Source organism: Eublepharis macularius, chromosome 12 (assembly GCF_028583425.1).
Source record: "Eublepharis macularius isolate TG4126 chromosome 12, MPM_Emac_v1.0, whole genome shotgun sequence".
Lineage (NCBI taxonomy): Eukaryota > Metazoa > Chordata > Lepidosauria > Squamata > Eublepharidae > Eublepharis > Eublepharis macularius.
In genome coordinates this window covers 69,189,680-69,217,152 of record NC_072801.1, presented here as the reverse complement: position 1 = coordinate 69,217,152, position 27,473 = coordinate 69,189,680, and the positions used below count along the sequence as shown (strand labels likewise).

Here is a 27,473-nt window from a genome sequence, read left to right as displayed (position 1 = left end):
CCCCCCAAGTCCCCTGGCTCTGATCCCTTGAAGTACTGGGCATGGAAAGGTGCCATCTGGCCGGACCTATTTCCATGGCCAGGAACTTCCTCTGCTGCCCCCACCACCACCCATGTCCAGAGCATGCGTGTATTCGCCCATCTGGCATGCCTTTCCCACTGATGTCCCTCAAGATTGCCTCTGTCCTGTCCAGGGATATTCCTGTCTCCCAAAAGAAATCCACTCCCTCCGGCTGGAGGAAAGGCTGCTGAAGATTTTCTGTGAGTTTGGGTGTGAAGGGGGTGGAACCAGGGCCCCCAGAAGTGACTGTCCATGGACCGCTGAACTGGTCTGAGAACTGGGCCTGTCCATCAAAAGTTTATGGTCTGTGGTCCATAAAAATAGACGGATCATGAACCAATGGTCCATACCGTTTTCCCGGTCCGTGCCCATCTTTAGTACAGAGCTGAAGAAATGCTGAAACAGAGTATAAGCAATAAAAAATCTCTCCACCCATGATAACAAAAACTGTGACTTACAATTTCCCAAACACAATTAAAAAAAATGTGGTTATATTTGAAAAACCTCTTTTCTTCTCACTTCTTTTTCCCCTTCTTTTCTATAGCTAATTTATGGTTACCTTTCAATGATTAATAATCATATTGAACGGATGGGCTTCCAGTCCATGTTCCCAAATGGGGCCCTTCAATATATGGCGATTCTCCAGTTACTGAAATATTTCAGCTGGACATGGATTGGTATTATTTCTCTAAATGAGGAGAATGCAGAAATATTTGTAAAGGATGTGGTCCCCACGTTTTCCCAGAGTGGTATCTGCGTTGAATTTATAGAAATATTCCCCAGAATACGTTTTTCAAATGACTTCGATAAATTGATGGCTGAAGGAGTTACAACAATTATTGCTGTCATGAGAAGCACAGCCAATGCAGTGGTCCTACATGGTGAATTTGAGACAATAATGGTCTTGAGAATGTTGATCCACTACTCAGAATTTGGAGAGACCTCTGTAAAGTCAAAAATTTGGATTATGACGGCTGAGATGGATTTCACATCCATTTCCTTTCAAAGAACCTGGGACTTTGATTTCATGCACGGTGCAATATCTTTGGCAATTCACTCCAAGCAGCCCCAGGGATTCCAAAGATTTCTTCAGAGGAGAACCCCTGTCTCACATAAAGAAGATGGCTTCATCAGAGACTTCTGGCAACATGCGTTTAATTGTTTATTCTCCAACTCAGAGGGCGACGAGATGGTTGAGGGAGCCTGCACCGGTGAAGAGAAGCTGGAGGCTCTTCCTGTGTCTGTTTTTGAAATGGGCATGACTGCCCACAGCTATAGTGTCTACAATGCTGTCTATGCCGTGGCACATGCTTTGCAAACCATACCTTTCTTTACATTTAACCACAGAGCAAAGATGGGGAGAGGCAGACAGCCGCTCATAGATCAAGAGCTGTATCAGGTAACTGACTTAGAAGGCCACAGTCAGTACAAAAAACATTCTTTCTAACAAGACTTTAGTACATGATTTTCACTTCAAAGCCCAGAATCCATCGTGGATTTGGTTATTCTGGTCATTCCAGACAACTATGGATTTTTCTTATTAACAATAACAATGATCATTACAAAATCCAAAGACAGTGCAGACAAAAAAATTTATTAAGACATGGTATAACAGAACATCAGCTGGTTTCAAGTGGAGGAGTGGGAGATCAAACCCGTTTCTCTAGATTAGAGTCTCGCGCTCTTAACCACTACACCAAATACATACAATAATAAGTGAAATGGACTACAGTCCTATGCCATTTACAAAGCACCCTTTTGAACTATTCAGTTATATTACAGCCACCATTTCCTTCATAAAAATTCACTCCGGAGCATTTATCTCTGCACATTCTGTGGAAAGATGTAAATGGAGGAGGGCATTCTTGACTTCTAAAGGCAAGCCATTCCACAAAAAGGGGGATGACTGGGTATAGTCAGGTGTTGTTTTTATCCATTTTAAAGGTGTTCCACATATTTTCCTATATATTCTGTGTGTTTTAGTTGCCTTCATGCTCTAAGACTCGTATGAACAAAACGGCACCCTGAGATCTTGTTGAAACCTAATCAGCCGCAATGACCACAATGAATGCCCATCTGCATCTATTCTTGAAAATCCTTATCATTCTCTTTTTGCACATTCAGTGCAATGATGTAAATGGAGGGAGCATTCCTGACTGCCTCAGGCAAGTCATTGAAAACCATTAGGTACAGTCAGCTGTTGTTTTTACCCATTTGAATGGAGCTCCATATATTTTCCTATATATTTTGTGTGTTTTAGTTGCCTTCATGCTCTCAGATTCATTGTACGAACAAAACGGCACCCTGAGATCTAATTTTATCTCATTGAAACCTAATCAGTCACAACAACTGCAAGAATACAGCATAAGGCCCAGCATGATGGTGGTCTTAGCTACTGATATTGGACGCCTGCATGAGGGTGTACATTGGCCACAAGGCACAAGTGTGAAGCATTATTCTCAACTATGCCTGTCTGTATCTTTTCTTGAAAATCCTTAGAATTCCCTTTTCCCCCTATTTAGCTGCAGCACTTTCTCAGACAGGTCTCCTTCAACAACACTTGTGGAGAAGAGATTGCATTCGACCCAAAGGGTCAACTACTGACTGGGTTTGATATTATCAACTGGATCACATCTGACAACCTGTCATTCCTTAGAATCAAAGTGGGAAAGGTAGACCCGAAAGCTCCTCCAGAGAGGATGTTCACCATTGACGAGGATGTCATTGTGTGGCCGAGCAGGTTTAATAAGGTAGGATCTGTGGCTATACCAAAGTATGCCAGGTTATGTTTTAAGCATTCACATGTGGTTAATTTCTTGGAATTTGAAGGATTTCTGCATTCTGATTATCTTTTTTTTTGTCTGTGTGATGTCCGTACAGCCCATGACTTCCAAATGGAAATTTCTCCCTGGCAGTTTTGAAACTCCATGCTCTTACAGTATTTTTGATGTCTAAGGCTGTATTGTAAAATACACTAATTACACAGTAGAACTCCTGAGTAATTCTGCATAAGCTTTGAATAAAAGCCATCAACACAATTTTTTATATCATTCGGTTTCGTTTTCGCAGCCATGTCGGATGCTCCTCTCGGCAGGTCCGAGAGGAAGCGTCCGAGCCACCTGGCCGGGCGGCTGATCTGCAAAGGTTAGCCCCCAGACTCTCAGGCAGGGAGTCTGAGTCCGGGACGCGGCGGGAAGAACCCTCTGACAGATCGAGGCAGGGGGTAAATCGCCCGTTTGTCCCTATGGAGGCCGGCAGACGAGTGCGGCACCTAGTGTGCTGCGGGGCTATGGAAAACGGCAAGGAGCAGGATTAGGCGAAAGCCTGCAAGTAAGCAAATCCCTTCTGTTACTACAAGCGTATGTGAGGAGTGAGGGGGTCTGAAGGTTAGAAGACTCGGATTTTTCCCCCCTCATAGAGTCTCGGAAGATTGGCGGTTCCCCCCACCCTAAAATGGCAGTGAAAAAGCAGAGTCCTTCTCTTGGCAAGTCAGTTACGGCGGCCTTGCAGAGGGGCGAGACGCTTGAGGAACTGGTTAAAAGAGCGGTTATGGAAGCCATAAAACCCTTTGTTGACAAGCTGAATGAAACAGATCAAAGGGTGGGCTTAATTGAAAGCGATGTGAAAGCCATTAAAGAAGCAGCGGGGGGGCAGAGAAGTCTGCCCGGGAAAGTGCGTCACTCACAAGAGCAACGAACAGGGAATTCAAGTTGGTGGAAAACCAGCTGATCGGACTGCAAGTGGAGCGAACACAAACCATTTTGCGTCTCCAGAATGTTAAAGAGGAGGAAAAAGAGGATTTATGGGATCTCGCCTCGGAACTTTTAGCGACACCCGCGAGGGCAACTAAAGAAGAAGTGAAAAGCGCCATTTTGGGAGTCCGTCGGGCATCTTCAAAATATGCAACGAAGCGGCAGCTGCCTCGCGAGATTGTTATCGAGTTTTCATCTAGGAGGGTCCGGGACAGTATCCTATATAATTCATACAATGCGGAATTGGACTTTCTGGGAAATAAAGTCAAGATATTGAAGGACGTTACATTTTTAGTGTGGAAGAAAAGATTTAAGTACAAGATGTTGGCAGCTCTTTTGAGGGAACGGGACATAAAGTACAAATGGCTACTCCCGGAAGGAATCGGGTTTAGTTATAAAGATAAAGCTTACAAGATTAATTCGGAAGATCAGCTAAGGGATTTTGTGGATAAAAATCCAGAATTTGGACCAGACACCAAGCAAAAAGAAGAGGATCCGAAGCCTGAAGGGAGGGGGGAGGCAATGAGCGCTCCGGCGGTAGCTGCACAGAGAGAATTGCGCCCGAGGCCCAGGGGAGGGAAAAAGATTTAATTTGAACTGTAATTTGTAATTTGTATGATCAACCACTCCGTCACTATTTTATTAAGCTATTTTTTATTATGGCAGTATGAAGGGAAAGCATTGAAATGTAGTGTTTAGTGTTTGTAGGTTACCTTCCCCTTTTTTCCACCCCCCCTTCCCTTTCTCTTTTTTCTCCCTTCTTTCCCATCCCTTGTGCTATTGTAGTCTTTTGTAGTTACTGTTTTGTAGGTTATGTATGTATGTAGTAGCTTTGTATGTTAGATATTGAAAAATAAAAAATATTATAAAAAAAAACACAATTTTTTATATTGCACAGTTTAGCAATGACAAAAGGCAAGGTACACAGCAGAAAACTAAATAACAGTAGCAAACAATTAACAAAGAAAGGAAAAGTCTGACCATGAAAAGCTAATCAATTTCATCAAAGGGTAGAGAAATGTGACAAATTTTAATGTCTTCCAACATAACCTACCTTTGTGGAAGTGCCCGTATTACCATAAAGTCAAAAACTCCAGATGTAGTCTAAACAACTCCTGCATTCTTGGTCTTCAATAAAAGCACTGCCAATATCAACCCATTTTATACTTTATAAAGACTATATATATGAGTACCTTCAACTGGCAATGAGCTCATAGCGAGCCTATCAAGTCTATATACAGCAAGTGAGCAGCAGAGTTCATTTCCCACAGCCTTCCTCTGCAGATCAACCCAAGTCTTCCTCGGTAAACCGTCCAAGTACTGACCAGGGTTGATCCTGCTTAGCTTCCCAGGTCCAATAATATCAGCATATACCATGCTATCTTCCCCATCTGCATAAAGACTACGGTCATACAAATGCCTCTAATATGAATTCTAAATATTAAAAGATTGTCCTGTTCCATTTATTTACAGACACAACCCCTTTCTCTGTGCAATAATGCTTGTCTTTCCGGTTATAGTAGAATGAAGAAGGAAGGAAAACCTTTTTGCTGCTATGATTGCCTTCCATGTCCAGAAGGGAAGATTTCCAACCAGAGGGGTAAGAAATGTACCAGAGAGAGTTTATTCTATGTACTTTATGTGTATCCTATATGGGTATAGCAGAAGACATGAAAGTAATATTTCTAATGCAAAAAAAAAAAGCCAAAAAAATCATGATTCCTGGAGATCAGGTGACTATGTTTATGCAAACATAATCCCAACAAGTTTTTCTGTCGCATTTCAAGCAAGAAAGCCCTCATTTGGAAATTTATAATATTAAAGTAGAAATTCTTCAATGAACTGAACTTAGAGTTGCCAGGTACTGAAAAAACACATTTTCCTTTTCAGACATGGATGACTGTTTACAATGTCCAGAAGATCGTTATTCAAACAAGGACCGAGATTTATGCATTCCCAAATATATAAAATTCTTGTCCTACAATGAACCCTTGGGGATAACTTTGACTATGATGGCTATTCTTTTCTCTTTCATCACAGCTTTAGTACTTGGAATCTTCCTTAAGCACAGGGATACTCCAATAGTTAAAGCCAACAACCAGAAACTCACCTACACTCTCCTTGTATCTCTCCTGCTTTCCTTCCTTGGTGCTTGCTTATTCATTGGCCAACCCAACAAAGTGACATGTCTTCTTCGACAAACCGTTTTTGGCATCATCTTCTCAGTGGCTGTTTCTTGCGTCTTGGCCAAAACCATCATAGTGGTTTTAGCTTTCATGGCCACCCATCCAGGGTCCAGGATGAGAAACTGGGTGGGGAAACCACTGGCTGCCTCCATTGTGCTTTCTTGCTCATTTATTCAAACCTCTATTTGTGCTGTGTGGTTGACAACCTCTCCTCCCTTCCCAGATTTGGACATGCACTCCAAGATTGAAGAAATTATTCTGAAATGTAATGAAGGATCTGTTGAAATGTTTTACTCTGTCTTGGGCTATATGGGCTTTCTGGCCACTGTCAGCTTCATTGTGGCTTTCCTAGCTCGGAAGTTACCTGACAGTTTCAATGAAGTCAAGTTCATCACCTTCAGCATGCTGTTGTTTTGCAGTGTCTGGTTATCTTTTATTCCAACTTACCTGAGCACCAGGGGGAAAGACATGGTGGCCGTGGAGGTCTTTTCAATTTTAGCCTCCAGTGGAGGGTTACTGGGATGTATTTTTTCCCCTAAATGCTACATTATTATGTTGAGACCCGAACTGAACAAGAGGGAGCAGCTAATAAGCAGGAAGAATTACAGAATCAACTCAAGTTAAATTTCATCTTAAATCAGCAAGAGAGATTCATATGCACAGAATTGTTCATCTATGTGCGTGCTATTTATTCTTAAATTTGAATTAAATCTTAAAAGTAGCCTCTTAATTTAATATCCTAACTGTTAATGTTAGAAAAGAACAGGGAGATTTTTTTCCATTACATGGTGCTGGCAGCAAATGGAAAACAGGTACCTGTTCTGATGTGTTAGAGTGAAGACATAAGATTTATGAATAAGCATCAATGGCTAAACTGGCCGCCTATTTATCTAATAGACCAATAGCCGAATTTGGAAAAAAATGGGCCTTTTTGATTACTTAGGCAGAAATTAACTGATATAGAAGCTTGCATAACTAAAACTAACCAAGAAGAGGGAAGGAGAGGGAAGGAGAATCATGATGATGCATCTGTGCTTAGGTATGATATGAATGTTTTTTTTATTTACTAGGTCAATATACATTTAAATGTACTCCTTCTTTAACTCTCAAAACTATTCTATGTGTTTTATTTATTAAGGATTTTTTAGGTTTCAACAAAATTTCTCATCTAGTATCTGTATAATCTTTTATTATGCTTCTTAATTTATAATTTATCTCTTTAAATAAAATCTTATTTTAAAAAATTGCAGCCTATGGTTGATGTCTGCTACAATGTAAGCCCTACTGTGTCCCCCACTGGAAGCAGATTATCCCTCCAAAATGGTCAGATTGCTTCCTGTAGCTGGTCAGCCTCTGGTTGTGAGTCTCTGGGTGTAATTCAAAGGTATTTTTGTCCCACATTTAAAAACCTATTTTGTCCTATATCCCAGTCCAATTATTTAGAATGAGAGAAGCAAGAGCCCAAATCTTCTTCAAATGAAAAGGCACTAGAGGTTGAGTAAAGTGCAAAAGGGACCCTCATGTTTATTAAACATTCAGGGAAAGAAAAATGGAGGTACGCTTTGATTGGAAAACAGAATATTTCACAAGCATTTGTCACAATAATCTTAAAGTTTGGTTTTAGTAGTCACAGATCTTAAAAGTGAGAAGTTGGTCATTTTAGACTTAGGTTACTTTAAGAAGGTTTCTTCAGAGATTTCACTTTACAGCTTAGGTGTTCTGACTTCCATACAGCACTTTTTCACCTTTACACCAGACCCAGGGTCCTCCTCAGAGCCAGAACCCACTTCCCAGACGCTGGGCCAGAATTATTCTTCTCCTGTTCTCTTGGCTGAAGGGGAGTCTCCTTACTATCTACTTCATCTGCCAATCACATGCTCCCAGTTCTATCTTCTCTGAGTAAAATTATTGCTGGCTTTAGATCATCAACTAAAACCTTTTCATCAACCTTAAGCTGCCCCAGTTAGGGCCAACTTTTTTCCTCTTTTCCTAACACAGAGGAATCTCAGTCTGATCCTCCCTGGTCAGATTCCAAGGTTCATCTCTCTTCTAACAATACAGTCAGATCCAATGTGTTACCTTCTCATTGACCAATCATAGAAAGGGGTGAGCAGCATGTCAATTATCCTTCCTTCAGGCAGTTTTTGCAATGGTTTCCCTTCCACTCTCTGTGTGCTGTACTTAGTAAACCTTTCATTTAAAAGCCCATTCCATCACATCTGAACTTTCTCACTTCCAAAGTTTTCCAAAAGGAATAGGAGGGGAGTTGTCTTCTTTTGTGAGGACTGATGGGTAGCAAGACAAGACAAGACAATGCCACTGCCCAGGTAACAATGGAGGGGGAAGACTCTCATGGCCATTATTCCCATTCCCCCTTCCTGCTAACCGAGTTAATAAATGACTAGTTAATCAATAACTTAAAGGCTCTCTCCCACACATGAACTTTTTGATGGGAGCATGTCATTATAATTTGGTTTCCCAGCTTGGTTCGCTGTTCTGGAAGCTGCTTTAACAAAATGAAAGAGTGTTTTTTCTGGTGTATTTCTGGCTCCTTTGCCCTGTTTGGCACTCCCCATCAACCAACTCTCGTCCTTAACAATACTATGTATATGGCCCAATAAAAGGGCTTTCCTCATTGGTGATGCAGCTACAGTATATGTCTACCCTTGAGAGATGGCTAGCCACACTTTGCAGCTGCCTTCTCATATTCTCACTTCTCCATCTGCAGTGGAGGACCTCTTGCTAGTATGCAAACTGCTATCAAGTCATAGCCAACATGTGGCGTCACCTGCTGGGGGTTTTAAGGCAAAAGACTAACCCGTGGTTTTGCCAGCTCTCGCTCAATGAAATTCTAACCTTCGGGAGTTAAAAAGATTTAGAAAAAATGGTGCAATTTGAAATGGCAACAAACGTTTTGTAACAACTGTACAAATAAATACATTTCAAACTTATTCTCCTTTATATGGCAATTTCCCCCTGCAGTGCTTCATTACATCAAAGTATCCATTGCTGCCTCCCCAAGGAGGAACAGAGAGGACTTCTGCCAAGGAACCAGCAACACTTTTTTTCTTGTGTCACACAGAGTTCATGTAATTATGTGATTTCTCCACCCCTGTAATCATCAAATTTGCCATTATTACCCACTATTATCTCTATTTCTTTTCCAAGTCCCTAGGGCATTCTGGAGCCCACGACCAAAACTAAGAACCAAGATGCTGTTAATATACTCCTACCATTCACAATTGGTGTAGACATACAAGTCTCCATCATTTTGGTCTCTGATGCTTTATGATATATAATCCTGGCTTTAATTGAGAGAAGTGAGTGGTTAGTCAGTTTAGGCTGTACCACTCAAGGACATACAAAAGATATTACGGGAACATTTGAATGTTTGTCTTAAAAACAATTCACATAGCATGATGGCATATTTAATGTTGGTATTAACGCCACTACTGTCTAAGGCAGTGTGCCTGGTTCCTTTCATTGACTGCCCTGTTGCCAAGCCTTTGCCTCTCTTTCACAAGTATTATCAGCCAGGAGACCTCGTCATTGGCGGCATTATATCTCATATCTACATCTCTTCTGATGTGATGACATTCAGAAGACATCCTCATCAGGAACCAATTGATGGCCTCGTGTAAGTACTACAATTTGTTAGTTCTTTTAAAACTACCTTGCCAAGTGAGATTATCAATTGTCATTTATCAGTATTATCAGTAGATTAATGTTATGGATTGGCTTTTGCCTTTTCTGGTAGGGGAATGAGGCTGGAAAAGGAGCAAGGTATAGCCTAATCTTGTTTGTTCTCAAAAACTAAGTAGGGTTGGTACTTGGATGGGGGTGCATCAAGGAGGTTTCTGCAGAGGAAGGCAATGGCAAACAGCCACTGCTTCTCACATGCCTTGCAAGTCCTTTGCTAGAGTGGCCATAACTTGGTTGTGACTTGATAGCATATACATACATATATTAGTGCAATGCTCACTTTCTAGAACCATGCCTATTCCATATTAGCATTAGTAGTACTAGTACTTGTACTACTAGTAGTACTAATGTTTGATATTTCCTTATATATGCAGGTGGATATTGCAATCCTCTTTGTTGAGGAATGCCAATATTTGTTTAAGAATTTCCCAATGGAAATGGAATCTTGCATCTACCTTGGCTGCTAGTTGCTTCTGAGACAGACATCCATTTTATTATCATGGAACATTAAGAATAAATGGGGGAGTGTGGTTGGAGGAATACTGGAGTCCAGGATTTCTCCCAGATAAATGGAATCTGAATGTTAAAACTGAGATTTTCTTGTGTGTTGAAAAAATCTAATATTGAAGCAGTAATCAATGTCTATTTTAATTATTGGGAGACTTTTGGTAGCATATAGTTTTCAGGAATTTGACTCTCTTTCCTGTAAATGATAGAAGTACCAAAAAGATATCTGTAAAATATGTGAGGCATTCACTGCTTGTGTTATGATGGCAAACAGAGAAAATTATATACCTCTCCAATATTTTTTAGAGTTGAACTGCTCTGTATTATTTCCATTTTTTCTTACTCTGTATCTGTTCCTTATGAGTAAATAACATTTCCTAAATATGAAACCCAGTCCTTTAGGCAATTGAAATTGTAGAGGCTTTACTAACAACATAGGCAGCCTGAAAAACATTAAATGGTTTTCTTCACACCTTTCAAGAGCTCTTAAATGGATTGGTATCCATTTAAGAGCTCTTGAAAGGTGTGAAGAAAACCATTTAATAACAACAACAACACCATTCAATTTATATACCGCCCTTCAGGATGACTTAACTCCCACTCAAAGCAGTTTACAAAGTATGTTATTATTATGCCCACCACAACAATCACCCTATGAGGTGGATGGGGCTGAGAGAGCTCCTAGAAGCTGTGACTAACCCAAGGTCACCCATCTGGCTTCAAGTGGAGGAGTGGGAAATCAAACCTGGCTCTCCAGATTAGAGTCCCATGCTCTTAACCACTACACCAAACTGGATCTCATCTTGTCTAACTACACAAGGCATACAGTCAATGGGAAAATAGTTGCTCCCATTTCATTAGTCTCAGGAGCATGTTTTGTTTGAATTAAACCATCCAAATTCCATTACACTGAACCTAGGACAATCATAGACTCATACAGTTGGAATGTACCTCCAGGTCATCTCGTCCAACCTCCTCCACAACACAGGAAATGCAAAACTACCTTCCCCCCACACACACCCAGTAACCTCTGCCCCATGCCCAGAAGACAGCAAAACACCATCATGACTGCTAGCCAAATTAGCTTAGGGAAAAGTGCTTCCTGACCCCAAAGTGGTGACCGGCATTACCCTCAGCATGTAACAAGGGGCCTTGAGAACTAAGCACTGATGTAACCTTCCTACCATGTAACAATAATCAATTTCTCACTATCTTCTGAGTGTATCTCAATCTAGTAGTGAAAGCACTGCTGCGATCAATGAACCACTCACTGTTATTCAGTAGGCAGCAATCTTCATATAAGCTCAGCCATCCATCATTTTTTCCAAGAAGTACTTCACGAGAAGCTCCTAGGCTGAAGGAATTCCTATATTCCTCAAATCCTGAAAAAGGGTTGGGTGTATCAATCAAACCCTTCTTTGGTACTGGTATACTGACTCCAGTAAATTGTATTAGTTGTCCTTGTATTAGTTGTCAGAGTCTCTCTATCTGCTGAGTCTATCTCAACCTGCTAGTAGAAACAGTCTGATCAATCTCCTTTCTGAGAGGTATAGCCTTTATTATTAAGTAGTATGCAAACTTCATGTATCTTTTACCCATCACCATTCTTTCCAAGATGTACTGAAGGGGGTCCACCCAGACTGAAGGAATTTCTATATGCCACAACCCCTGGTAATGGTTTGCATGTATCAATGGAACCCTCCTGCAGTAGCAGAGGCTACATTGTGCATGTGTTGTTGTCTTTAATATTGGTGTTACAGCACTGGTATCAGAGAATAGGTCACATAAGGCTTCCAGAAATGTGGGAAGAATAAAATGGAGTTGTAACTTTTTGAAAGATTACAGCTTCTGCAGAGGCAACCAGTCTTCAGAAACTGATTTCCCAGGATATTTTAGAGGCTATTATGGTCTAAGCCTACTTCCCAGTATCCACTTTATTATGGGTTTTGGCCTTCTCCAACAGTTCAGACAGGCTATACTATCAGAAAGGAGAAAGTCCAGTACATAAAACCATTATAAAGTTTATCAGACATACAATGCAACACTTGGTGTGTGTCTGTGTTTGTGTTTGCGTGCACACGTGCACGCATGCATGTGCAACTGTTATTGGAAGTTTTCTACCAGATGTCAAATCCTGAAGCAAATCTACTGTGACAAAGAATGGAACTCTCATTGCAGTGTAATGACTCACAACTAGGGGTGTGCAAGCCAAAAATTTTCGGCTATAGCCGAAAGTAGAAAGCCGAAAGAAAATTCTCTATCGTTAAAGCTGAAAGCCGAAACAAGAATCTCTTTCGGGATTCGGGATTCGGGATTCTTTCGGCATTATTTCGGCATTCTTTCGGCTTTTTTCTATGGGAAAATGCCTCCGTCTTCCAGGACGCCTGGAGGAGGCATTTTCCCACCGAATAAGCCCAAAATTGGTGGGGACCTTCCTCTAACCCTTCTCTAACAACCACCCAAGTTTCAGACAGATTGGACTTTGGGGGGCCATGTTATGGCCCCCCAAAGCAGGTCCCCCCATCCTCCCATAAAGGAGCATCTTCTTCATTATTTCCTATGGGGAAAAAATGAAGAAGCAGGCTTCCTTTGCCAGGGGTGGCATTTTGCATGCAAAATGCCCCCTTACCCTCAGGGGCCCTTCTCCCACCCCTCCTCCCACCCCCCACCAAGGCTCAGCCTGCTCCCACTTGGGGGGGCCATTTCATGGCCTCCCCAAGTAGGTGCTCTAATCTCTACCACTGACAGCTGGGGGAGGCTTGTGTTGCCAGGGGTGGCATTTTGCATGCAAAATGCCCCCCAGCCCTCTGGGGCCCTTCTCCCACCCTTCCTCCCACCCCACACCAAGGCTCAGACTGCTCCCACTTGGGGGGGCCATTTCATGGCCTCCCCAAGTAGGTCCTCTCAGCCCCTAAAGTCCACCCCTTACAGCCCCACACAAACCCAATTCCCCCCCAGCTGCCGCACACAGACCCAAATCCCCACATTAGCCCCTCACAGACCCAAATCCACCCCCACCTGCCCCACACCCATAACCCCAGGAACAGGCTGGCAAAGGCCAGCCCTCTCCCTTTGTTCCCTATGCTGGGAACTTCTAAACTCTCTTTCCCTGGGCAATTCTGCACAGCCCAGGGGTGCCACAATGGTGGGCACACTTCTGAGTGCCAGCTGGTCCCTGTGAAAGAACACCTGAACCACAGACACCCTCCCTCAAATTCCCCCACCACCTACAGAGATAGCTGGCCAGCCAGCCCCATTGTTCCCTATGATGGGAACCAACTGCACAACAAAGAATAAAACAAGAACAACACAAAATAAAGTTTTTAAAAAATTATTTTCTCCCTTCCAAAGTACAAGTAGGCAAAGCATTATGACACATTACACCAGCAGTCCCCCACACAGAAAAATAACACAACTCACTTAACATCAGAGAATCACAAAGCACGATTCCTGTCAAAAACACTTTATTTCTTGAACAGCTTTAGGTTACACAGCAGGGGGGAACACCAAAGGGCTTGGCAGCAGTATCTTACACAAAAATAACACAACTCACTTAACATCAGAGAATCACAAAAGCACAATTCCTGTCAAAAACACTTTATTTCTTGAACAGCTTTAGGCTACACAGCAGGGGGGGGACACCAAAGGGCATGGAAGCAGTATCTTACACAAAAATAACACAACTCACTTCACATTAAAGAATCACCCCAAAAAATTGCTGTCAAAAGCACTTTATTTCTGTAACTGCTTTAGGTTACACAGTAGGAAGGCACCACAGAGCAGGAAAGCAGTGTACTACACAAAAATAACACAACTCACTTCACATCAGAGAATCACACAAACACAATTGCTGTCAAAAACGGTGAAGTGGGTTGTATTATTTTTTGTAGTACATTGCTATCATGCCCTTTTGTGCCCTCCTACTGTGTAACCTAAAGCTGTTCAAGAAATAAAGTGTTTTTGCCAGGAATTGTGTTTTTGTGATTCTCTGATGTTAAGTGAGTTGTGTTATTTTTGTGTAAGATACTGCTTCCATGCCCTTTGGTGTTCCCCCCCTGCTGTGTAGCCTAAAGCTGTTCAAGAAATAAAGTGTTTTTGCCAGGAATTGTGTTTTTGTGATTCTCTAATGTTAAGTGAGTTGTGTTATTTTTGTGTAAGATACTGCTTCCATGCCCTTTGGTGTTCCCCCCCTGCTGTGTAGCCTAAAGCTGTTCAAGAAATAAAGTGTTTTTGACAGGAATTGTGCTTTTGTGATTCTCTGATGTTAAGTGAGTTGTGTTATTTTTGTGTAAGATACTGCTGCCATGCCCTTTGGTGTTCCCCCCCTGCTGTGTAGCCTAAAGCTGTTCAAGAAATAAAGTGTTTTTGACAGGAATCGTGCTTTGTGATTCTCTGATGTTAAGTGAGTTGTGTTATTTTTCTGTGTGGGGGACTGCTGGTGTTATGTGTCATAATGCTTTGCCTACTTGTACTTTGGAAGGGAGAAAATAATTTTTAAAAAACTTTATTTTGTGTTGTTCTTGTTTTATTCTTTGTTGTGCAGTTGGTTCCCATCATAGGGAACAATGGGGCTGGCTGGCCAGCCATCTCTGTAGGTGGTGGGGGAATTTGAGGGAGGGTGTCTGTGGTTCAGGTGCTCTTTCACAGGGACCAGCTGGCATTCAGAAGTGTGCCCACCATTGTGGCACCCCTGGGCTGTGCAGAATTGCCCAGGGAAAGAGAGTTTAGAAGTTCCCAGCATAGGGAACAAAGGGAGAGGGCTGGCCTTTGCCAGCCTGTTCCTGGGGTTATGGGTGTGGGGCAGGTGGGGGTGGATTTGGGTCTGTGAGGGGCTAATGTGGGGATTTGGGTCTGTGTGTGGCAGCTGGGGGGAATTGGGTTTGTGTGGAGCTGTAAGGGGTGGAATTTAGGGGCTGAGAGGACCTACTTGGGGAGGCCATGAAATGGCCCCCCCAAGTGGGAGCAGGCTGAGCCTTGGTGGGGGGTGGGAGGAGGGGTGGGAGAAGGGCCCCAGAGGGTTGGGGGGCATTTTGCATGCAAAATGCCACCCCTGGCAACACAAGCCTCCCCCAGCTGTCAGTGGTAGAGATTAGAGCACCTACTTGGGGAGGCCATGAAATGGCCCCCCCAAGTGGGAGCAGGCTGAGCCTTGGTGGGGGGTGGGAGGAGGGGTGGGAGAAGGGCCCCTGAGGGTAAGGGGGCATTTTGCATGCAAAATGCCACCCCTGGCAAAGGAAGCCTTCTTCTTCATTTTTTCCCGATAGGAAATAATGAAGAAGATGCTCCTTTATGGGAGGATGGGGGGACCTGCTTTGGGGGGCCATAACATGGCCCCCCAAAGTCCAATCTGTCTGAAACCTGGGTGGTTGTTAGAGAAGGGTTAGAGGAAGGTCCCCACCAATTTTGGGCTTATTCGGTGGGAAGATGCCTCCCCCAGACGTCCGGGAAGACGGAGGCATTTTCCCATTGAAAAGCCGAATGAAAGACGAAAGAATCCCGAAACGTTTCGGCTTTTTTCTTTCGGCTACCCGAAACGTTTCGGGATTCCCCGAAACGTTTCGGCATTCCCTGAAAGAAGCCGAAACACTTTTGTTTCGGCATTCTTTCGGCATTCTGAATGCCGAAACGCACATCCCTACTCACAACTATCAGCATGTCCTGGCCTTGGCATTTGCTATAGAAGAGATCAATGAAGATCCCCAGATGGACTTGAATGTCACCCTGGGCTTTAACATCTATAACAGTCTCTTCAGTGCAACGTGGACCTACCTCGCTTCTTTGGAGCTTCTCTCCACACAGGAAAACTTCATCCCTAATTACAAGTGTGATGCCCAGAACATTCCAGCAGCAGTCATCAGAGGTCCAACTTCTGATATCAGTTTCACGGCAATACTATGTTCCTACAAGATTCCAGTGGTAAGATATGAATGTGAGGCATAGGAGTATAACCAGTATTTTTGTCCTCTCTTCTTCAGTTGTTCATGGATAAAATTAAGAAGTATCTTAAAAGTCATATCCTTGTCAATAATATTTCTGACTTAGGAAACAAAATAATTGGCTGTTGTTTCATTATCCTGCCCCAATATGTAACTGAAAAATTATTTATTATTTATGTCATTTACAGTCCACATTTTTCACTGAGACTAAAAGGTGGATTACATAGTGTGAGATTAGAATAGGCAGTATCAGAGATATTCGATAAACAATTCCAAATTTGCAAAGGCATCACATAGGCAAAAATTCAGTACAGAGTAGAGGTGGGCACGGTCTGGAAAATGGACCCAAATTTTGCATGGTTCATACTGGTTCAGCGTTCGTGAGCTGGTGGGTCGTGGGATGCACAATTTTTCAAAGACGCTACAAATTTCAGCCGGACGGTCGGTCCAGTTGTCTGTGAAACCAGACATCTCAGCTCCGAGTAATCAATTCCTTAGGCAACATAAGAACGGCCTGCAGATATTCTGCCACTCTCAAAACACATCAATCTTAGCCCTGAAAACCTTGATAGGCAGATCTGGCTGCTGACCCAAAATCTCCCATTATTGTCTATTTGGTTGTTTAGTATGATAGAAAGAGCTGTGGAGCTTTTCTTTTACTTCCAGCTCACAGTTACTGAGTGAGGAACTACTTGCTGTGGGAGTTGTTTCTGGATTGCGTGGCATGAGAGGGCGTCCTGGGACTTGTGCTGCAGCAAGGCCTAAGGAGCAAGCTTATTTATAGGGTTTCCTTGGCTGAGGGGGCCCAGTCTTCTGTTTAATATTTTTTTCTTTCCATTCTTATTTACTTTTGGGGTGGTGGGCCAATCTAGGGCTGTGCTCCATTCCAGTCTCTGAGGTGCAATCTGTCTCTCTGGGTGCAAGGAAAGCTTCCTCGGCTGAGGATTGTTCTGTTGTTGTTGTTTTTTTTTTAAATCTTTTAATTCTTATTTGCTTCTAGCTAGTGTAAGAAATTTTTTTAAAGGAAAATATATTTTCATTTTTTTCAAATCTTTCCACTGACAAACTTCATTCCTGTACAAAGCACAACATGGTACAGTTAAAAAATTGTACTGTTACAATTTAAATAGTTACATAATAAACATTTGGAACAGTATAACTTTACTTTATATGCATACTAACTTTTTAAGGGCTCTGTCCTCCACCAGTTTCAGGGCTGAAGTCAGGCCAAGCCTGCTGTTTCCTTGGCTGAGGGCCCTTTCTTCTTCTGTCTCCTTTCCCCTCCCCTTTCAATTCTAATTTGTGGCATCAGGACAGGGCTCTGCCCCATCCCGATCGCAGGCTGCAGTCAGGCTTTAACCGGGACCAAGCTGGTTGGGTTTCCTCCGCTGAGGGCTATTCTTATAGAACCATGAAGGTTGCAACAATGAGGAAGGGTAGTTGTGGGGGAAAGAAGTGCCAGCATTGTCCTGGCTGCTCATTGCCATTGGTGCCCAGCACCAGCCATACTGGGGACTGGGAGGTATCAGAAGAAGAGCCTCTTTTTATGGCTCTGCTTTTGTGGCTCGAGGAGGAGACACAGCTGCTCTTAGCATGGACAGAGGAAGGGCAGCTTGTAAAAAATGTTCAGGAAAAGGGATCTAGTCAGGAGGATGCCTTGGGAGGCCCTGGAACATCCAGCTCCTCCACATCCCAACCTCCTGGGTCTGCCACTGCCTGCAGTCCATCCCCCCGGCCGAACCCCTTACCTCAGCGGTCATGGATCCATCCTCCTCCCGACCCACCAACTCCCAGTCGCTGTTTCAGTCCCAGGCTTTGGCAGCATTTCGAGACCCTCCTAAATGGACCCTGTTTGACGCATTGCAGGGCCTGCAACACCCTTTTGTGTAAGGCCTTGGACCTCATCACCTTTCATCCAGGGTCCTCTGCAAGCATATGCAGAGGCATCATCTGCACCTGTTGCCTCAATAAGTACCATCCAGCGATGGGGTAAGAGGGTTTCTGAGCAGGGTGAAGAGAGAGGGGATCAAGAATCTACCCCGAGGAAGAAGACTTGCACCAAGGGTGCTGTGGATGGGAGTGGAGCCTCTAGGCAGGATACCTTTCAGGAGGTTGTTCCCTTAGGGTTGTCTGTGCAAAGCAAAATATTCCGGGGGAGAGCTGAGGAGGCGGGTGCTCTTGTACTGTCTGAGATGATAGCCCTGGATGGACTGCCTTTGCCCGTGTTGGAGGAAGTGGGCTTTCGCCAGGTGCTGAGACATTTTACTCCATGGTTCACAATGCCCTCAAAGTGGACCATTGGCTGACGAGTCTTGTCCTCCCTCTACAATTGTGTCCATGGCTACTGGGTACTAATGCTGTCCGTGGCTACTGGGTGATGGACACAGGTAGAAACATGCTTGCAGCCCTGAATGACACATCCGTTGAGGGCCTCTTCTGCCTAGTGTACAAGCTGCACCTGGTCATGGACGATGCTCTTGGGCTGGGTTGCAACATCAAGCAAACCTGGGACCGGCAAATGTTGCAGAAGGGAGAGTTGTTGGACAGCTTTTGTTGTCTCAGAGTCCACTTTTCCCACAGCATTAAGTCTCCAGCTCCACAGGAACCAGGGGTAGGGGGAGATCATGATCACGAGCTGTTCCAGGACATGACCACCCATTGGAAATCTACCTACACAATGATAGCGTGTCTGGTGGAGCAAAGACACATGTTGGAGGACATCATGACCTCCATGAGCATTCTTCAACAGGAAGGGTGCTCAGTATCAGCTCCATGGACTGGCTACCCCTGCGCCAAATGGTCCATGTCCTGAAGCCATTTCAGGACACCAACAACCTCCTCTGGTTCTACAAGTACAGCCTGGGGCAAGCCATCCCCTTGATCCATAGGCTGGACCAGGCACTGTCCAAAGAGCTGGAGCAGGGGGAAGCTCTTCTCTCTGGTGTCAAGAATTGAGTGAAGAGGTTGCAGGCAGGTGTGGCTACCCGCTTGCATCCTGTCTGTAAACTGTGGGTGCACAGAATGGCATGCATGTGCCACCACCGGTGTAAAGGGTGCCATTGCCATGCACTAATGTGAGCTCCAGTGCTGGAAGAAGGATCTCCGCAGAGAGGTCCACAGGTTTCAGGAGAACAAACATGGCCAGAGGGAAGAGGGCATTGAACAGGGGTTGTTGCCAGAGGAGCAGGAGAAGGAGGAGGAGGCAGCTGTGGCAGATGAGCCCAGCATCCCAGACTGGGAGAGCCCACCCAACAGGGACCACCCTCTTTATTGGTCCCCAGTGTTGAACTGTGAGGTTTCTGGCATCAGAATTGAAGCGATTGCCCTTGCAGAGGACTTGATAGAAGTGATGGTGCGAGAGTACCTTGTTAAGCCCCCCCCCCCAAGTCCCCTGGCTCTGATCCCTTGAAGTATTGGGCATGGAAAGGTGCCATCTGGCCGGACCTATTGTCCATGGCCAGGAACTTCCTCTGCTGCCCCCACCACCACCCATGTCCAGAGCATGCGTGTATTCACCCATCTGGCATGCCTTTCCCACTGATGTCCCTCAAGATTGCCTCTGTCCTGTCCAGGGATATTCCTGTCTCCCAAAAGAAATCCACTCCCTCCAGCTGGAGGAAAGGCTGCTGAAGATTTTCTGTGAGTTTGGGTGTGAAGGGGGTGGAACCAGGGCCCCCAGAAGTGACTGTCCATGGACTGCTGAACTGGTCTGCGAACCGGGCCGGCCCATCAAAAGTTTATGGTCTGTGGTCCATAAAAATAGACGGATCATGAACCAATGGTCCATACCGTTTTCCCGGTCCGTGCCCATCTTTAGTACAGAGCTGAAGAAATGCTGAAACAGAGTATAAGCAATAAAAAATCTCTTCACCCACGATAACAAAAACTGTGACTTACAGTTTGGCAAACATAATTAAAAAAAAATATTCTGTGGTTATATTTGAAAAACCTCTTTTCTTCTCACCTCTCTTTCCCCTTATTTTCTACAGCTAATTTATGGTTACCTTTCAATGATTAATTATCATATCGAAGGGACAGGCTTCCAGTCCATGTTCCCAAATGGGGTCCTTCAATATATGGCGATTCTCCAGTTACTGAAATATTTCAGCTGGACATGGATTGGTATTATTTCTCTGAATGAAGAAAGCGCAGAAATATTTGTAAAGGATGTGGTCCCCATGTTTTCCCAGAGTGGTATCTGCGTTGAATTTATAGAAACATTCCCCAGAATATGTTTTTCAGATGACTTCGATAAATTGATGGCTGAAGGAGTTACAACAATTATTGCTGTCATGAGAAGCACAGCCAATGCAGTGGTCCTACATGGTGAATTTGAGACAATAATGGTCTTGAGAATATTGATCCACTACTCAGAATTTGGAGAGACCTCTGTAAAGACAAAAATTTGGATTATGACGGCTGAGATGGATTTCACATCCATTTCCTTTCAAAGAACCTGGGACTTTGATTTCATGCACGGTGCAATATCTTTGGCGATTCACTCCAAGCAGCCCCAGGGATTCCAAAGGTTTCTTCAGAGGAGAACCCCTGCCTCACATAAAGAAGATGGCTTCATCAGGGACTTCTGGCAACATGCGTTTAATTGTTTATTCTCCCACTCAGAGGGGGACGAGATGGTTGAGGGAGCCTGCACCGGTGAAGAGAAACTGGAGGCTCTTCCTGTGTCTGTGTTTGAAATGAGCATGACTGCCCACAGCTACAGTGTCTACAATGCTGTCTATGTCGTGGCACATGCTTTGCAAACCATACCTTTCTTTACATTTAACCACAGAGCAACGAGGGGGAGAGGCAGACAGCCGCTCATAGATCAAGAACTGTATCAGGTAACTGGCTTAGAAGGCCACAGTCAGTACAAAAAACATTCTTTCTAACAAGACTTTGGTACATGATTTTCACTTCAAAGCCCAGAATCCATCGTGGATTTGGTTATTCTGGTCATTCCAGACAACTATGGATTTTTCTTATTAACAATAACAATGATAATTTCAAAATCCAAAGACAGTGCAGACAAAAAAAATTATTAAGACATAGTATAACAGAACAAATGCAAAAGGCTGCAAAAGAAATGAAACAACATTCAATTTATATACCACCCTTAACACCAAAGTCTGTTATTATTATTACAAAGTATGTTATTATTCCCCATAACAACAAACACCTTGTGAGGTGGGTGGGGCTGAGAGAGCTCCTAGAAGCTGTAATTCACCCAAGGTCCCTCAGCTGGCTTCAAGTGAGGGAGTGGGGAATCAAACCCAGTTCTCTAGACTAGAGTCTCGAGCTCTTAACCACTACACCAAATACATACAATAATAAGTGAAATGGACTACCGTCCTATGCCATTTACAAAGCACCCTCCTGAACTATTCAGTTATATTACAGCCCCCATTTCCTTCATAAAAATTCTCTCCTGAGCATTTATTTCTGCACATTCTGTGGAAAGATGTAAATGGAGAAGGGCATTCTTGACTTCTAGGCAGACCATTCCACAAAAAGGGGAATGACTGGGTAGTCAGGTGTTGTTTTTACCCATTTTAAGGGTGTTCCATATATTTTCCTATATATTCTGTGTGTTTTAGTTGCCTTCATGCTCTCAGACTCGTTGTATGAACAAAATGGCACCCTGAGATCTTGTTGAAACCTAATCGGCCGCAATGACCATAATGAATGCCCATCTGCATCTATTCTTGAAAATCCTTATCATTCTCTTTTTGCACATTCAGGGCCAAGCTACAAGTGACAAATGACACTTGAACAGCAAGTGTATTTCTCCCTGTTCACTTGCCCTCCGCTCAATCCACTTGCTGTTCAAGTGTAATTCGTCACTTGTAGCTTGGCCCTCAGTGCAATGATGTAAATGGAGGGAGCATTCCTGACAGCCTCAGGCAGGTCATTGAAAACCATTAGGTACAATCAGCTGTTGTTTTTACCCATTTTAACGGAGCTCCATATATTTTCCTATATATTCTGTGTGTTTTAGTTGCTTTCATGCTCTCAGATTCATACAAACAAAACAGCATCTTGAGATCTACCTTTATGTCCTTGAAACCTAATCTGTCACAATTACTGCAACAATACAGCACAAGGCCCAGCATGATGGTGTGCTTAGCTACTGATAATCGATGGCTGCATGGAGGACTACATTGGCTACAAGGCACAAGTGTGAAAAATTACCCTATATCATGCTTGTCTGTATCTTTTCTTGAAAATCCTTATAATTCTCTTTTCCTCCTATTTAGCTGCAGCACTTTCTCAGATGGGTCTCCTTTAACAACAGTTGCGGGGAAGAGATTGCATTTGACCCAAAGGGTCAACTACTGGCTGGGTTTGATATTATCAACTGGATCACATCTGCTAACCTGTCATTCCTTAGAATCAAAGTGGGAAAGGTAGACCCGAAGGCTCCTTCAGAGAGGATGTTCACCATTGACGAGGATTCCATTGTGTGGCCGAGCAGGTTTAATAAGGTAGGGATCATGTGTGTACCAAGGTATGCCAAGTTATGTTCAAAGCATTCAAATGCAGTTAATTTCTTAGACTTGGAAGGATTTCTCCAACCTGAGTATCTTTTTCTTTTGTCTGAGTGATGTTCCTACAGCCCACGACTTCCAACTGGAAATTTCTCCTTGGCAGTTTTGAAACTCCATGCTCTTACAGTATTTTTGATGTCTAAGTCTGTGTTGTAAAATACACCAATTACACAGTAGAACACCTGAGGAATTCTGCATAAGCTTTGAATAAAAGCCATCAACACAATTTTTTCAATTGCACAGTTTAGCAATGACAAAAGGCAAGGTACACAGCAGAAAAACTAAATAACAGTAGCAAACAATTAACAAAGAAAGGAAAAGTCTGACCATGAAAAGCTAATCAATTTCGTCAAAGGGCAGAGAAATGTGACAAATTTCCTTTTAATGTCTTCCAATGTAACCTGCCTTTGAGGAAGTGCCCGTATTACCATAAAGTCAAAAACTCCAGATGTAGTCTAAACAACTCCTGCATTCTTGGTCTTCAATAAAAGCACTGCCAATATCAACCCATCTTATACTTTATAAAGACTATATATATGAGTACCTTCAACTGGCAATGAGGTCATAGCGAGCCTATCAAGTCTTTTTACAGCAAGTGAGCAGCAGAGTTCATTTCCCACAGCCTTCCTCTGCAGATCAACCCAAGTCTTCCTCGGTAAACTGTCCAAGTACTGACCAGGGTTGATCCTGCTTAGCTTCCCAGGTCCAATAATATCAGCATTTGCAGGCGAGTGCTAAATGGTGGGAGGAGAGCGGGGAGGGGGCACGGCGACAAGAAACACACAGACACAGTGCTGGAGGTAAAGAGGCCACAACTTTATTGAGATTACAGCTCGGGAGCAAAGGCGTGCATAGGGCACAGATCCGAGCATCGGCTGACCCGTCTGCCAAGCCGATGAACCACATGCCCCCTCAGACCCCTGCTGAGGGGGGGGGGGAACCATGGGATGACAGTCAGTGGGATGCCAGGTGGGTGTACACCCCTGTGTGGATCATCCCCTGTCACCTGGGAGTGAGGCGGACTGACAGCCCCCGTTTGGGCATGCACCGGCCATTCCTCACTCCCCAGACCCCTTATGGGGATCCCCATAATAGGGAAACTGAGCCTGAGGGCCCTGTTTCCCCCCAAACGGATCGGTGCCCAATGCCCCAATCCACCACAAGAGCCACAAAATGGCTCACCACCAACGCTCCAAGAGCTGCAAAACCAAAACAAGCGGCTCCCTCAGTGTTCTACAGCCGCACGTCCAGACCCCAGCTGGAAGGGCATCACAAGATCCATCACCATACCACGATAGATGACCAGGGAAGAATCACCCCATGGGACTCCACTGGTCGCCCCTCAGCCTCTGCCCCTTGCATCCTGTTCAATCAGGGCAGGGCACCGTGAAACTCTCTAGCCCATTGTTCAAGGAGGCTCATCCTGAGCTGGAGCCCCCTGAGGAGCCCCCTGGTGGTCCTGAAGAACTGCAGGATGCCCACGTTCCAGGAAGAATTCCATGATGCCACTGCCAGGATCCACTGTGCTGGCGCACCCCCTTCAGGACCTGGCCACCTTGTCACCACAGGACCTGGCCGTCGCCATCCTCTCTGGCAAGTCCATACCAGAACCAGGTCAGAACCTGCAGCTAAGAAGAGAGAATCAGCAGGGAGCTTAGGATCTAACAATGTAGCTCAGCACGTCTGGATGTGTGAAACACCCCCATCCGCAGCAGGGGATCCCTGGAGCATCCTGCCGATGACCACCTTCCCCCAGGAAATGGGAGGGGGGAGAAGGCAGAACACACCAATGGCAAGGACATGCATTCCGGGGGAGGGCACCTGGATGGCACGGTGACCCCTGCTCTATGTCCAGAGGAAAGCAAAAAACCTCCAGAACCCCAGAGTCAATCAGGCCTGAGGAAAATTCCTTCCTGACCCCAAATTGGCGATCGGCATTACCCTGGGCATGTGAGAAAGGACCACAGAGCTAGACACTGTATACCCCTCTAGACATTGGGGGCCAGGCGCCAGGCCCCCGAGGAAGAGCAGCATATGCCCAGCCAAGGCTATGGACATTGGGTGACTCAGGCAAAACACTAAAACCCCATCTGAGAGGGCTGCTGAGGTGGAGGAAGCACACAGTCCCAGAACTCCCTTGAACCCATGAGTGGTTACAAATTTCCATGGTTCGCTGGCAACAGGTCCAGCCAATAACTCCATCCAGGATGTGCCCGAAGAACCAGTCCCCTATGGGTCCGCAGTGCAGATTCCACGTCCTGCAGCATACTGGGCTGAAGAAAACTTGTTAGTTGACCACGCAAGGTGAACTTGTGCACACCATTTGGTAAAGGTAGTCCCCCGTGCACACTGAGTCACCACTGACCCACGGGGATGTTGCATCACGACATTCTCTTGGCAGACCTTTCGCTAAGGGGTGGTTTGCCATTGCCTTCCCTAGTCATCTACACTTTACCCCTAAGAAACTGGGCACTCAATTTACCGATCCCGAAAGGATGGAAGGCTGAGTTAACCTGGTTACCTGAACCCAGCTTCTGCCAGAATCGGACTCAGGTCATGAGCAGAGGTCAGGCTGCAGTACTGCAGTACTGCAACCGTGTCAAATTGTTCCAGCCCTCCCACCGGAGAGCATTTTGCTGCAGCGATATCCCATTTCTAAAACAAACAGTTTAATACATGCTGCAGCTGAATCTATACCTATCCATCTCTATAATTATCTATCTACCTACCTATACAAATGTATTAGACTGATCCTCAAAAGAAACTTGGGGGTGAGGGGAGAGAAGTCTGGGGATTATTTACTTATGCTCAGAGCAAGATGAGGGGAGCGCCTAATGTTGAATCTCCAAAAAGGGGTGTGGGATGTGCTATCCCAATATTTTCTACAGAGGCCAGGAATGCTGCCTCTGAGTGCAAGGAAGAATCTCCCTTCCAGCCCTGGTCACGAGGATTTCCACCCTACAACAGCAGCAAATGCTGTGCCATTCCTGCACAGGGGCTTACCGTATCAACCCAAGTCTTCCTCAGTAAACCGTCCAAGTACTGACCAGGGTTGATCCTGCTTAGCTTCCCAGGTCCAATAATATCAGCATATACCATGCTATCTTCCCTATCTGCATAAAGACTACGGTCATACAAATGCCTCTAATATGAATTCTAAATATTAAAAGATTGTCCTGTTCCATTTATTTACAGAGACGACCACTTTCTCTGTGCAATAATGGTTGTCTTTCCGGTTATAGTAGAATGAAGAAGGAAGGGAAACCTTTTTGCTGCTATGATTGCCTTCCATGTCCAGAAGGGAAGATTTCCAACCAGAGAGGTAAGAAATGTACCAGAGAGAGTTTATCATATGTACTTTATGTGTATCCTATATGAGTATAGCAGAAGACATGAAAGTAATATTTCTAATGCAAAAAAAAAGCCAAAAAAATCATGATTCCTGGAGATCCTCCCTCCTGGAACAGGTGACTATGTTGATGCAAACATAATTCCAACAAGTTTTTCTATCACATTTCGAGCAAGAAAGCCCTCATTTGGAAATTTATAATATTAAAGTAGAATTTCTTCAATGAACTGAACTTAGAGTTGCCAGGTACTGAAAAAACACATTTTCCTTTTCAGACATGGATGACTGTTTACAATGTCCAGAAGATCGTTATTCAAACAAGGACCGAGATTTATGCATTCCCAAATATATAAAATTCTTGTCCTACAGTGAAGCCTTGGGGATAACTTTGACCATGATGGCTATTCTTTTCTCTTTCATCACAGCTTTAGTACTTGGAATCTTCATTAAGCACAGGGATACTCCAATAGTTAAAGCCAACAACCAGAACCTCACCTACACTCTCCTAGTTTCTCTCCTGCTTTCCTTCCTTGCCGCTTGCTTATTCATTGGCCAACCCAACAAAGTGACGTGTCTCCTTCGGCAAACCGTTTTTGGCATCCTCTTCTCAGTGGCTGTTTCTTGTGTCTTGGCCAAAACCATCATAGTAGTTTTAGCTTTCATGGCCACCCAACCAGGATCCAGGATGAGAAACTGGGTGGGCAAACGACTGGCTGCCTCCATTGTTCTTTCTTGCTCCTTTATTCAAACCACTATTTGTGCTGTGTGGTTGGCAACCTCTCCTCCCTTTCCAGATTTGGACATGCACTCCATGACTGAAGAAATTATTCTGAAATGTAATGAAGGATCGGTCTCCATGTTTTACTCTGTCTTAGGCTACATGGGCTTTCTGGCCATTGTCAGCTTTGTTGTGGCTTTCCTAGCTCGGAAGTTACCTGACAGTTTTAATGAAGTCAAGTTCATCACCTTCAGTATGCTGTTGTATTGCAGCGTTTGGTTATCTTTTATTCCAACCTACCTGAGCACCAAAGGGAAAGACATGGTGGCTGTGGAGGTCTTTTCAATCTTAGCCTCTAGTGGAGGGTTACTGGGCTGCATTTTTCCCCCTAAATGCTACATTATTGTGTTGAGACCCGAACTAAACAAGAGGGAGCAGCTAATAAGAGTGAACAATTAAGGGATCCAGTCAAGCTAAATTTCCTCAGAAATCAGCCACAGAGATTCGTATGCACACAACTTGTTCATCTCTGTAGATGCTCTTTATTCTTCTTTCCCTGAGATAGGCCAGCATGTACACACTTTCTCACCTTTATTTCCAGAACAAGCTGTGATGTTGGTTAGGATGAGATATATTGACTAAACAGTGCTTTATTATCAGACCATATCCCAATATTCTACAATGAAATTCTTTCCCAATTGCATTTTGGAATGCA

At 44.2% G+C, this 27,473-nt stretch overlaps 2 protein-coding genes across 2 annotated transcripts in view; both read left to right on the top strand.

Moving 5' to 3' along the window:
• The window catches only part of LOC129339684 (vomeronasal type-2 receptor 26-like), a 30,011-nt gene extending 23,389 nt beyond the window's left edge, over window positions 1-6,622 (top strand). Inside the window, exons 3-6 of the mRNA XM_054994263.1 lie at window positions 605-1,459; window positions 2,583-2,810; window positions 5,286-5,412; window positions 5,703-6,622. Coding sequence (XP_054850238.1) covers window positions 605-1,459; window positions 2,583-2,810; window positions 5,286-5,412; window positions 5,703-6,622 — 2,130 coding nt within the window. The remainder of the gene's footprint in view (window positions 1-604; window positions 1,460-2,582; window positions 2,811-5,285; window positions 5,413-5,702) is intronic.
• A 9,288-nt stretch (window positions 6,623-15,910) lies between these two features.
• LOC129339683 (vomeronasal type-2 receptor 26-like) lies at window positions 15,911-27,217 on the top strand. The gene is made up of 6 exons (XM_054994262.1): window positions 15,911-16,123; window positions 19,229-19,495; window positions 20,133-20,987; window positions 22,401-22,628; window positions 25,887-26,013; window positions 26,316-27,217. Exons 1-6 carry the CDS (start codon window positions 15,911-15,913, stop codon window positions 27,215-27,217), a joined length of 2,592 nt encoding a protein of 863 aa, XP_054850237.1.
• Window positions 27,218-27,473: the final 256 nt, after the last annotated feature.

Excerpts from the sequence above, each read along its gene's own strand:
- LOC129339683 (XM_054994262.1), top strand. The coding sequence starts at position 15,911 with ATGGACTTGAATGTCACCCTGGGCTTTAACATCTATAACAGTCTCTTC. Across the intron at positions 16,124-19,228 it reads GTTCCTACAAGATTCCAGTG|TGCTGGAAGAAGGATCTCCG; the intron begins GTAAGATATGAA and ends TGTGAGCTCCAG. Across the intron at positions 22,629-25,886 it reads GGCCGAGCAGGTTTAATAAG|AGACGACCACTTTCTCTGTG; the intron begins GTAGGGATCATG and ends ATTTATTTACAG.